This window comes from Micromys minutus, assembly GCF_963924665.1.
Source record: "Micromys minutus genome assembly, chromosome: 22".
NCBI classification, from domain to species: Eukaryota; Metazoa; Chordata; class Mammalia; order Rodentia; family Muridae; genus Micromys; species Micromys minutus.
Window position 1 is genome coordinate 46,612,259 of NC_137957.1, and position 13,192 is coordinate 46,625,450.

General features: G+C 44.2%; 1 protein-coding gene across 5 annotated transcripts in view; it reads left to right on the forward strand.

Annotated features, from left to right (window-relative positions):
- RIC8B (RIC8 guanine nucleotide exchange factor B) overlaps nt 1-13,192 on the forward strand; it is a 92,072-nt gene that overhangs the window by 46,688 nt on the left and 32,192 nt on the right. For 4 of the 5 annotated variants that reach the window (XR_013975495.1, XM_080935662.1, XM_080935661.1 and 1 more), the window contains exons 5-7: nt 756-984; nt 1,636-1,731; nt 11,239-11,383. Coding sequence is in view for 4 of the 5 variants with exons in the window: in XM_080935662.1 (XP_080791788.1) it covers nt 756-984; nt 1,636-1,731; nt 11,239-11,383 (470 nt within the window). In the remaining variant the exon portion in view is untranslated. The remainder of the gene's footprint in view (nt 1-755; nt 985-1,635; nt 1,732-11,238; nt 11,384-13,192) is intronic. The other variant, XM_080935663.1, reaches the window with a different exon arrangement.

Consider the following 13,192-nt stretch of genomic DNA (forward strand, 5'->3'; position numbering starts at 1 on the left):
CTCTCCTGGCAGACAAAACTATAAGCAGTGTGTGGAGAAAGATATGTGCATTGAGTCTGAATCTCTACCACCATTTTATCCTGTGTATACTGAACACCAGAACAGGGATTTGGGGTCCCCCTGCTGGTGTGCATCCCAGGCTCTGAAACAGTCCTGGGGAATCAAAGGCCTGAGGCAGACATGAGAGCAGTTCCACGCCTGATAGTGAGGAAAAGGGGGCACTGTGCTTTTCCCTGAAGCTGTCGTGAAACAACTGGATGGTTAAAAATCGTATTGTGTACATTAGAAACCCAAGTCTTACTACTGTGGGGTCTCTCTGATGCTGTTGGCTGTGAGGAGCTGTGTACACACTGCTTGAGTGTCTGAAGTTGTGATCTTAGACTAACAAAGCACTGGGCCCACAAAGGCAGGGCAGGCCCCTGGCGAGAGCAGAGCTGGCATTGGCACTGTGAACTAAAGAGCTGGCAGCACAGCCGGCCGATTCCTGTTCCAGTGTTTCAGAAGGTGACGTGGCATCCTGGGATTGTGTCTGTCCGTTTACCATGGCTGCCTTTTTCTTTGTCATGTGTACGGGTGAATACACGTGACACGTCTTTATTTTCTCTTAGTAAATGCCAAGCCACATTAATGGCTCATTTTGAAAAAGAAAAATTTTAATTGACTCCTAAAAGTCACCCCCGAACTTTGTATTATGTTTGCGTTTTAAAAGCCTATTCACTCAAATTAAAACGTTGTATTTTCAAATTGCCTTTCAGTAATGCCGTCAACCTTTTGAGCAACGTCCCAGTCTCTTGCTTGGATGTTCTCATCTGTCCATTAACCCATGAAGAAACAGCCCAGGAGGCAGCAACTCTAGAAGAACTGCCCAGTGATAAAGCAGCTGAGGAAGACACAGCTTTGAGAACCAGTGCCATGGTGTACAATGGCATGAATATGGAGGCCATTCATGTTTTACTCAGTTTCATGGAGAAGAGAATTGACAAGGTAAGCCTGCGGAGTGGGAAGGCGTGTCTAAGCCCGATGTGCCTGAGCCACCGCCTTGCTTGTCCTTTATACTTGGCGTGTGATAGAGCTCTACTCCTTAGAGACCGTTGCCATGATAAGGATAAACTGGAAGAAGCCAAGGGAATGTATTTAATGTTAAAATTGTATTTTTGTACCAAATTTATAACTAGTGTCTGAAAGTAAAAGAAAAATTACCTGCCCTCCATAGCTACCTTGTAAATGTCAGAAGTAAAAACTAACCTCTCCACAGTGACATGTTTAAAAGTATTTTTGTCTTCAAATTTCTCTAGTCTGTCACTCAGTTTCTCCTGCAAATGTGTTGAAAGGTAGCAGTGTTGCATAAATGGGTCTCAAAATGCTTTCTTTGAAGCACATTGACTGGGCTTATGTAAACCCTAGAAAAGTGTAGTAAAAAGTAAGAAAAACAAAACCACATACTAAAATGAAGATAACTCATGGAAATATTACTTAAAGTAACTTTTAAAATTGTTTGTAAGCATTGGTATCAAAGGCTCTTTCCTCCCACCTTTCCCCTCCCTCCCTTCAAGAAAGTCTTCGTGTTCTCAGATTGCGTGGAGAGCCCCAGCCTTAGGAACGGAACTAATATGGCATGCATGGTTTTCTTTATAGGGAAGCAGCTATAGAGAGGGTCTAACTCCAGTTCTCAGCTTATTAACAGAATGTTCCCGAGCCCATCGGAACATCCGAAAATTTCTCAAAGATCAGGTAATTGCTTACATCTTAAAGTTAAACTTTGTGTATTTGTTGTTAACGTAGAACTAATAAATTCTTGTGATAGTTTTTTTTTTTTTCCAGAAGATCAGAAACCTTGCAGCCAGAAGTAAATGGTGTTGTGCATGTAGTTTTTCGCTCGTTTAACCAGCATTTGTTTACTGAGCTCGGTGTTGTTTGCTAAGCGTTGCTCTGAGCACTCAACACTGAGCTTGTTACCCTTACAGCCCCACCCTATGGGAGATGACAGGAGGAACAACTGTAACTTAGCACAGGATAAGTGTCCTAGAGAGAAGAGAGGAGCAGGAAGAACTTCGGCACAGCTGGCAGCCAGCAGAAAGTTGGATAAATAGCAAGTGTCTCTGAGAGAGTTGAAGATAATCCATCCGAGAGAAGATGTTTCGTCCTCAGACGTGGGAAACGAGGCAGCCACTGTGAGACAAAAGACAGAGGGAGAGGCTGTCAGTGTGGCAGTAAACGAGTTAACAGGGTCAATGACAAGTGTGGCCAGCACTTTGGATTCTCTCAAACTAAGATGAGAAAGTACTGGGATGTTTCCAGGGGTTGGTAGGAAGACCTCGTGTGCACTGAGAAGACTTGAGATGCTGTGTGTGAGAGGAGTGGAGCATGAGTGTGTGGCTGCCACACTGCACAGTGAGAGCGAATAAGGTAGAGCAGGTGTGCAGTGGCCGGAGTTCATCCTTTGGGCTGTGTCTTGAAAGTGCTGCTCACACAATGCACAGATAGATGGGGCATAACCCTCTCCTGCCCCTTCAGTGCTTTCAGGCAACCTCATCCCCTCCCATGCAGAACGCTCCATTCTTTTTGCTTCTCTGTGCCTTTCCTTCTCTCACGCCTAGGCACGCTCACATGTAGTTCATGGCTGTAGTCATTCCTTTCTAGACATAGACAGCATTAACTGCACTCAGCAGCATGATTGAGTCAGCCTTTTACCTACTGAACACTTGAACTGACTAGACTCCCTTAACTTTAAGACCACCAACACCGGCAGCTTCCCAGAACATTCCAATGCATTTTATGACTCCTTCTTATTTTTTTTCAAAAGGAAACAGAGTCCCATGTAGCTCATACTGTCCTCGAAATCACTATGTAGCTGAGGATGGTCTTCACCTCCTGACCCTCATGCCACCTCCTCCAGTGTGCTAGGGTTCCGTGTGCATCACTGCACCGAGATTATGCCGGCATGTGGTGCTGCTGGGCAAGCCCTCTGTCAACAGACGTAAGATGTGTAGCATTTGGTATAAGTTCCCACCCCATGAAACTCTAACTTAGTTCGGATCTTGGGATACAGTAGAGACCTTTGCTGGCCGTCTTTCCAGTCCTAAATGTCTGTGTGCCTAAGACAAGTGCATCTTATGTCTACCTCTCCCCTCCCTTGTTGATCACACCCTGGTGTAGGGATTTTGAATACATCTGTCTGCTGATGATTCCCAGATACATATGCTAGAACACAAACCTGAGCTGTCCTAAGATCCCTGGACATTTATGATTCACTGCTCATTTTGACTGTTGGATGTATAGTGGTTTTCCTTTAGTATAGCCCAAATTAATGCCATAACTTTTCATCCTCCTTTCCCGTTTCTTCCTTAGTTTTCCTAGCACCACCCTTTACTGGCCATTAATAAATTAATCCAGGGTCATTTTGGTACATGGTGAAAATGAAGTAGACTCTTTACTGTGTATCAAGCACACGAATAGAGCAGATAAAAGGCATCAGAAAGCAGGAACTCATTGTTTATTTGTTTATTGATTGATTTAATGTGGGTACACTGTCACTGTCTTCACACACACACACACACACACACACACACACACACACACACACACACCAGAAAAGGGCATCAGATCCCATTACAGATGGTTGTAAGCCATGTGGTTGCTGGGAATTGAACTCAGGACCTCTGGAAGAGCAGTCACTGCTCTTAACCTCTGATCTATCTCTCCAGCCCCAAACTCGATGCTTTTAAAGATGCCTTTAAAGCATGATTGCTATTTCAGCAGATGAACTAATCAGCCAGCCCACTGTCACTCTGGAGGTCCAAGGTTGAGATCATACCCAGTGATAACTGTCACTGCCATCCCAGAGGAGCTGCAGGGTATCACAGGACACATTAGTCACACTGCTTGTTGCTGGGACAGAATTCCTCACAGAAGCAACTTGAGGGAGAAAGGATTTATTCTGGTTCACAGTTTAAGAGTATGTCCTTCATGGTAGGGAAGGCGTGGTAGCAACAGCAGCTTCAAGTTGTGCATACATAAGGAATTTAAGTCATTTGTTCATTTCTCATCAGACCAGGAAGCGGAGAAAGAGAAACACAGTATTCGGCTAGCATGTTTATGTCCTCACAGTGCAAAATAGGGTCACTCCATTTCCCAGTAGTCTTAACTCATTCAAAGGTACAAAGCAACCTGAGATAGTGAGAGCCTGTGTGCAAACAATAGCCAGTGGCTGGAGTAATGGCCCAGAGGGTGAGAACACTTGCCATGTTACCGTGAGGACCTGCGTTGAGCATGGGTGTGTAACCTTTAGCACTGTCAGTGCTTGACACAGGAGGGATGATGAGGATTGCTGACCTTGCTTTCGGTACACTAAGAGACTCTGTGTAAAGGAATAAGGCAGAGAGTAATCAACAGGACACGATGCTGTCTGCCATCCGCGTATGTGCCTGCATGCATCTACACACGAAATAACAAGTACAAAGTTCCTAAAGTCAAGGCAGTTTACTTTTGTCTATAAAGTCAATGACTTTGCTACTTCCAGTACGCAGTGACAGCACAGCCACTAGGTATATATTTTTATTCCAAAAGGAAGTAAAAGTGGGGAATTGGCCCCAAGTCTCACAGAGAGGGCAGTGGGTTTTGTTGGCCATTGCCCAGTTGACTGCTTGCTAACCATGTTGCTGGTTGCCCTGTGTTTCTTGGGTCCCTATTATAGCTCCACTCCAACATCCCCCCATGCATCATCTCACTGGGCACTCAGTGCGGGGCTCTGAGCCTGCAGCAGTTTCTGCTTGGCCATCTTTGAAAGTTTGGTTGATGCTGTAATGATCTTATAAGTTTTGCATTTGCATACCTGCAGAACCAGCACCACGTGGATGATAGAAAACCCTGCCTCTGATGTGAGCTCTGCTTCTCCTTGAGCCACTGCTGTAACCACAGGATACGGGGAGACAAATCCTGAGATAGTCTTGTGTAGTGAGCCAGTAGACAGCACCCTGGGCTCAGTCCCTGAGACAGCACTATCCTGAAAGATCTCTTGGCCTGTGATGGGGGGTGGGTGATTTGAAAGATGGCCTCAAGGCTTTTATATAAACTGCATAATTAACATTCTTGCCGATATCTAAGAGTCTGTCTGTGGACCTTCCTTAACCACACTCTTAGTCACTTTTTCTGTTGATTCCTTGGGTAAGCTGAAAATTTTATTAATCTTATGTTTCCCTTTGCTAACATCTTAACCCAGATATTTTATTATTTTGAAATTTCTCTGGCCAAATAAACTAGACCAGCACTCCTAATTCAGCCTTGTCTTAGCACATGAATTCAGTGTGGTCAGGTTCTTTATAACGGCATAATATTGCTCCCTACCTCTATTTTTACATCAGATTTTCCTTTGCATCCAAACTTGGTTTCCTATCTCCTTCCTCTTCTGAGTTCTTCCTAGAACTTCTAATTGAACTTCGTTTATAACATTTGAAATTTCCAAGCCTATCCCTTCAAATTCCTCTAACCTCTTCTAGTTACTCAGTTCCAAAGCTACCTCCTCATTTTCAGGTAGAGTTACAGTAACAATAATTCCATGTAGTTACAGTGTATATACAATAATACAGTCAAATACAGTGTACACACTATTGACTTGTAGTTACAACTCTACAGTAGCTTCTGGTACCAATTTTTTATGTTGGTCTGCTCATCACTGCTACAATGAAATCCTGAGGCAGCCTAACTTTACAAAGAAACATTTAGTCCCAGAGGTTTAAGAGGAAGGCACTGGCGTTGGCTCTGCTCAGGTGAGGATTGCCAGGTACGTGGCAGAAGTGCATATTCAGGAAGAAGCATCTCAAAGCAGAAAGTCAGAGTGAGCTCACCCTTTTAACGGCTTGGTCTCCTGAAAGGGTCCCAGACTTACCTTAGTCTCCTGTGGGAACAGCTCCCCAGTGGCCTGAGAGCCTCCCTGTTACCTGAGCTCTTAAAGGTCAGCTCACCACCTTTTGCTAGCACCATAATAGGGACCATAGTTTAACATGTGGACCCTTAGAGAATGCAAAGAGAGTTCAGCACGGTCTGCATACACAGGGAGCTAGTGAATGTACTTACCTCGTCCAGGAGCTCCTTTGCCATAGTCCTCACAGATCTTCACTGTTAAACCTACCCACTTTTCTGATGAGAACTTGAAAGCTTAACTTTTCTTAACTTGTCACCTTTTCTGCTCTTTGGATATTGGGCAAAATCCTGAGCATATTTGCCCTGACACTCCCCCAGTCCCTGTTCCACAGCTGTGTACAGAGTCCAGTGCTGATTCTAACTCAAAGACATGACTTCCTCTTCTCCATCTCCTAGCAGCTGCCAAAATGTACAGCTTGCCTGTTCCATTATTTTTCTTTCAGACTCTAATAAAAATAGTCCTTAGATTTTAAAGAAGGAAAAGAAAGAAGGAAAGAGAAGGAGAAAGAAACAAATTTATAGAGAGGGTACGCTGCAGACAGTGCTCAAGAAAGGCAGAACGTAACAGGTGGACGTACCAGGGCGTGGCTCACTGGTGGAGCATGTGCTTGGCATTCACAAGGCCATAAACTCCATCTCTAACACTAAGGGGAAAATAACAGATAATTAGCTTAGGATAATACTGTAATTGAAGCTATGTCTAATTACTTATTACATGTAGTAGCAACTACCTTATTAAATCTAGCTCAGGAGTACACAAAGGGAATTGTCCTTGAGTGCTCTGTGTTTGTGCAGTCACAAATGAAAACTGGAAAGTACTGACCCAGGTTGTCTTAGACTTAGAGAAGAGATGCTGTATTTGAAAGAGAAACTGGTTACAACTTACCAAAATTGTTGGAAGATTGTGTCTGTATGCACATGCCCTTTGGGTGTGACAGGAGACAGCAGGGCAGTGACATCTTTAAGAAACCCCAGAAAGTAGCTGATGGATTTTGCATGCTAACCTATGTTTGTAGTTGTACACACTGGATATTAAGGTAGATGCAGTCTGTAGAAATCACCTATCTAGTGTCTCATTCTCCCAGAGATAAGGACTAAACCCAGTAGAATTGAATTGTCTCAATCAAATGGGAATGTGTTGTACAATTACCTTATGCCTTACATTATGCTCCAGCCTTCTAGAGGTGTTTATATGTGGATCTTAGAGACATTTGGCTAGATTCCTTGTCTGACATGTGGTCTCTGTTTTAATTTATAGCTGTATTTCCAGTCCCCGTACTTCCTGGTACACTCACTGTAGATAAAGAGAGATGGAAGTGGAAAATAGTTAACTAGATTAAATCAGTGCGACATGTATGCAGTCTGCAAAGGTGCACAGTGAATTGTTCTTTGATTTTGTAATGTGCCTCATTTCCTAACACAAGGACTGTTTATGTAGAAGGCACTTTCTGTGGTTTTTCCTCTAAGAACATGTGTTAGACATTTGATGTTGTCAGGATGGCAGTGGTGGGTGATGGTGTAGAACCGTTGAGAGATACGGGCTTACGAAAAATCCTCAGTGGGCACTGCCTTAGTGGAGCCAGGGTAGTTTCTATGGGAACCAACTGTGGAGCTGACCTGACCCTGGAATCACTATCTGGCTTTTTATTTCTCCTACAAACACCCTGCCTTTATAACACCATCCTCCATTAGGTCTTCACAGCAGTAGGAGTGGATAGGATCACTTGATCTTGGGCTTTCAATCTCTAGAACTGTAAACTAAATAAAACTCTTCTCTTCACTAAGTCAGCATGCCTTGAGTATTTTCATACAATAACAGAAAATGAGTCAGTACATCATTTAATAGGAATCACTTGGACTTATTCATTTCCCCTTCTAGATCAACAAATATTTGTTGGACACCTATAATATTCCAGGCACGTGGAAGAGACTAATAAAGAAAGGAGAAAGCATCCTTGTGAAACTTACTTTAAAAAAGATTGGGATAAGCATTAGGGTTGAGAGAGAGATCCTCAGAAGGACATATTCCACAGCATGGATGTGCTTCTCAAAATGTTCTTTAGTGGAAAGAGGCACACAATAAATACTTCCTATACCAGGTGGTCAGGGCATGAGAGAGACTGTAGAAGGCTGTCCGTGGGAGATGGGAAACACAGCAGTAAAGCTAGTGAGGGAGAGATCAAGGAATGAGTTCTCTTCATTGAGCAGAGACCCGCAGGGAGGGAGAGAAGGAGAGAGGAGTGTTATTGTAGATAGCATAGAGAAAAAATTCTTGGTTAGGAAAGGTTATCTCTCTCTCAAATGCTTGGATCTAAGGGTTTCAGATTTATAATAATTTTAGATTTGGGGATATCTGCACAGACACACAGTGAGATGTCTGCACAGAGACACAGTGAGATGTCTGCACAGAGACACAGTGAGATGTCTGCACAGACACAGTGAGATGTCTGCACAGAGACACAGTGAGATGTCTGCACAGACACACAGTGAGATGTCTGCACAGACACAGTGAGATGTCTGCACACACAGTGAGATGTCTGCACAGACACAGTGAGATGTCTGCACAGACACAGTGAGATGTCTGCACAGACACACAGTGAGATGTCTGCACAGAGACACAGTGAGATGTCTGCACAGAGACACAGTGAGATGTCTGCACAGAGACACAGTGAGATGTCTGCACAGACACACAGTGAGATGTCTGCACAGACACAGTGAGATGTCTGCACAGACAGTGAGATGTCTGCACAGAGACAGTGAGATGTCTGCACAGACACAGTGAGATGTCTGCACAGAGACACAGTGAGATGTCTGCACAGAGACACAGTGAGATGTCTGCACAGACACAGTGAGATGTCTGCACAGAGACACAGTGAGATGTCTGCACAGACACACAGTGAGATGTCTGCACAGACACAGTGAGATGTCTGCACACACAGTGAGATGTCTGCACAGAGACAGTGAGATGTCTGCACAGACACAGTGAGATGTCTGCACAGAGACATAGTGAGATGTCTGCACAGAGACACAGTGAGATGTCTGCACAGACACAGTGAGATGTCTGCACAGAGACACAGTGAGATGTCTGCACAGACACACAGTGAGATGTCTGCACAGACACAGTGAGATGTCTGCACACACAGTGAGATGTCTGCACAGAGACAGTGAGATGTCTGCACAGACACAGTGAGATGTCTGCACAGACACACAGTGAGATGTCTGCACAGAGACACAGTGAGATGTCTGCACAGAGACAGTGAGATGTCTGCACAGAGACACAGTGAGATGTCTGCACAGACACACAGTGAGATGTCTGCACAGACACAGTGAGATGTCTGCACAGACAGTGAGATGTCTGCACAGAGACAGTGAGATGTCTGCACAGACACAGTGAGATGTCTGCACAGAGACACAGTGAGATGTCTGCACAGACACAGTGAGATGTCTGCACAGACACAGTGAGATGTCTGCACAGACACACAGTGAGATGTCTGCACAGACACAGTGAGATGTCTGCACAGAGACACAGTGAGATGTCTGCACAGAGACACAGTGAGATGTCTGCACAGACACAGTGAGATGTCTGCACAGACACACAGTGAGATGTCTGAACAGACACAGTGAGATGTCTGCACAGAGACACAGTGAGATGTCTGCACAGAGACACAGTGAGATGTCTGCACAGAGACACAGTGAGATGTCTGCACAGAGACAGTGAGATGTCTGCACAGACACAGTGAGATGTCTGCACAGACACACAGTGAGATGTCTGCACAGACACACAGTGAGATGTCTGCACAGACACAGTGAGATGTCTGCACAGAGACAGTGAGATGTCTGCACAGACACAGTGAGATGTCTGCACAGACACAGTGAGATGTCTGCACAGAGACACAGTGAGATGTCTGCACAGACACAGTGAGATGTCTGCACAGAGACACAGTGAGATGTCTGCACAAAAGACACAGTGAGATGTCTGCACAGACACACAGTGAGATGTCTGCACAGAGACACAGTGAGATGTCTGCACAGAGACACAGTGAGATGTCTGCACAGAGACACAGTGAGATGTCTGCACAGACACACAGTGAGATGTCTGCACAGACACAGTGAGATGTCTGCACAGACACAGTGAGATGTCTGCACAGAGACACAGTGAGATGTCTGCACAGAGACACAGTGAGATGTCTGCATAGACACACAGTGAGATGTCTGCACAGACACACAGTGAGATGTCTGCAGTGGAACCAAATTCTTTGTAAATTCAAAATTCTTTCATGTTTTATATGCACCTGATCCCCAGAGCTTTAGGACATTTTACACATTTTAGCATCCCTTTATTACCTATGACATGAAGTCCATTTCCTTGTCTCATGCAGTTTCTATTTATGGCATCATGTCATACTCAAAGGTTTCAGATTTTGGATTTAAAAATATTCAACCTGAAATAGCCATTAAAAAATTAAACAACTAAAACACATAAATACAGATTTTTTAAAATTAAATACCTACTATGCTGTTAGAATGAAAAGAATTGAGAAGTCAGTATGGCTTGGGCCACTGAGGAAATATGTTAAAGAATGGGAAAGCCTGGGTGTCGGTGCATGTGGGGGAGGTGTGTGTAAAGAGCAGAAGACAGGACAACTGCGGGTGCTCCATGTTAGACACCATCTACTCTCTTCCCTCTCTCTCACTGTCCTCAAACTGGCCAATTAGACTAGGCTGGCAAGTGCCAGATCCTTCCTGTCTGCACTTGTGCGCCACCCCTCTAGCTCCTGTGCTAGGATTACAAGCCCATGCCACCTGGATTTTCTCCTGTGGTTTCTGTGTATTGAATGCAGGTCCTCATGCTCACACAGAAAGTGCTTTAATGGCTTTACAACCCCCTCTTTGTTTTTGGACTCAGTCTCACTCTGATTGTGGCTAAAGCAGACTCTGACCTTTTATCGTCCACTTCCATGTACATGGGTCATCAGCCTCTGCGCTGTCATACCCAGCAAGAAAGAAAAATGTGGCATGGACTTCAGATTAACTTTTTGCTAGGCACCAGAAGCACTGCAGGTGCTGTACCAGCCAGGAAGTACAGGGAAGACATGTTTCTATCCAAACAGAACCTTCATACACATGAGATGATTGGAGGTCTGGGTATTGCTGGTGATGATGGTTTATTTATTTCATTTTATTTGGAAGCTCACAGTTTTACTACTTTTACTAAAAACTGAAATATAATTCCTTCTAAGATTGACCAGTTGCCTGGTGCCATTCCCATGTACCCCAGCACCCTCCATTGATAATGGGTTATTTTACCTTTGCAATTAGGTTTTACCACCTTTGAGGGATGTGACAAATCGACCGGAAGTCGGCTCAACCGTGAGAAATAAGCTGGTGCGCCTCATGACACATGTTGACCTCGGAGTCAAGCAGATTGCTGCTGAGTTTCTTTTTGTCCTTTGCAAAGAGAGAGGTAGGTTAAACTCTCTTTGCCTTATGCTTTTTCTCTTTTAGGAGAAGTTTGAGAAATTTTCCTGTTGGGTGTGGCATTTATTGTAGTCTTTGCAGAGCTGACTGACTTCTTACCTGCTGTTAAGAGTGGCTACACAGGTGACTTGGAGTAGTAATCATAATTTGTTATGTGTCCCCAACTCCCTAGGACATGCAGAAGCATGCTTTCTCAAACACACGGGCATCTAACCTTTGCCTTGAGTGTAATTACCCCAGACCTTGTATCGTCTCGGGCTTGGAAGTCATTGTCTGCTTGTTAATCCAGGTGCTACTGTTTCAGTGACTGCTTCCTCTCAAAATCTAATGCAGTTGCTTTCCTCGCCGACCCTTCAGTTTGTGCTCACAGAATGTTACCTGGATAAGATACTGATAGATGTCCAGAAGTCTGTTAAGGTGTGGCTGGCCCTTACCCTTGAGATAACAGAAATAATATTTCTCCTTTTTCTTCTTCCTCCTCTTTTTCTTCTCCTCCTTCTCTTCTTTAAATAACTTTGTATAACAGTCACATCTAAGCTGATTTTATTTCACTTTTTTGAAGACCCAGTTTTATGAGATGGTTAAGAGATGAAAATCACCCCTCTCAAAACATATACCCACCCACCCACCCACCTACCTATCTGTCTACCTATTTTTCAGTGCTGGGAATTGAACTTAGGCTCTCACACATGCTAGTCAATTGCCCTACCACTGAAAATATATTCCCAGCCCTTAAAATCTTAAATCTTCTGTGTTCTTAAGCCTTGTCTGACTTTTTAGTTGAACCACTTAAGTTCCTATAAAGATAGTACATTATTAGCAACATAATTGAAGTGTTATAAGATTGATAACAGTTTTTATCAATGACAAGTGTCATGTCCTTTCAAAGTACTACCTAACCCACCGCACTCCCATAAGGACACTCTTCCAGTGACACTGCTCCACCTCAGCTTCTTCTTAAACTGTTAACTTCTTTCATGACTGGAGAAAAGATTGACTTACATCTTAAAGTCAGATGGTTATCATAGTTCCTCACTTGTGCTGCCAAAATAGTGGCTGATTAGATCTTCTTAGATCAAAAATGAGCTGTACGGAGGCTGGGGAGATAGGTTAGTCAGTGATGTGCTTATAGAAGGATCTGAATCGGAGAGGAGGAGGGAGGGAGAGTGGGAGGATGGTGGGTAGGTACAAAGCCAAGCATGGTGGCACACACTTGTAATCCCAGCAGTGGAGAAGCAGAGCTAGGAGGATCCCTGGAGAAGAATTCCTGGTGCTTGTTGGCTAGACAGTTCAACACAGTTGTCAGGCTTCAGGCCAATGAGAGGCCCTGCCTCAAAAGACACTGGACAGCATTGCAAAGCAATGATGCCTAAAGTTGTCTAACTTCCACAAACTCATGCACACACATTTGTACCTATTTTAAAAAGTGTGTGTGTACCCATAAAACTAAACCACGCATACCTGTTACACATCCACTTAAAACTGAATGTCAGAGCTGGGGAGATATGCAGCATAAGAACCTGAGTTCAGAATCCTCAGAACCCATGGAAAGCCGAGCACGGCCGTGCGTGTCTGTAATTGTGTTGCTCCAACAGCAAGACGGGTGAGGACATAAAATCTCCACAGCAAAGGGTAGCCGCCTGGCTTGCCCAGTGCAAACAAGAGACTCGGAAAGCAGGGTGGGCAGCAGGGACCAGTAACTGGCTGAGGCTGTTCTTTCACCCCCATTATGTGCTGTGGCACACTTGCCTATATTCACACACCCATAAAGGTTTTCAGATTATTGCTCTATCAG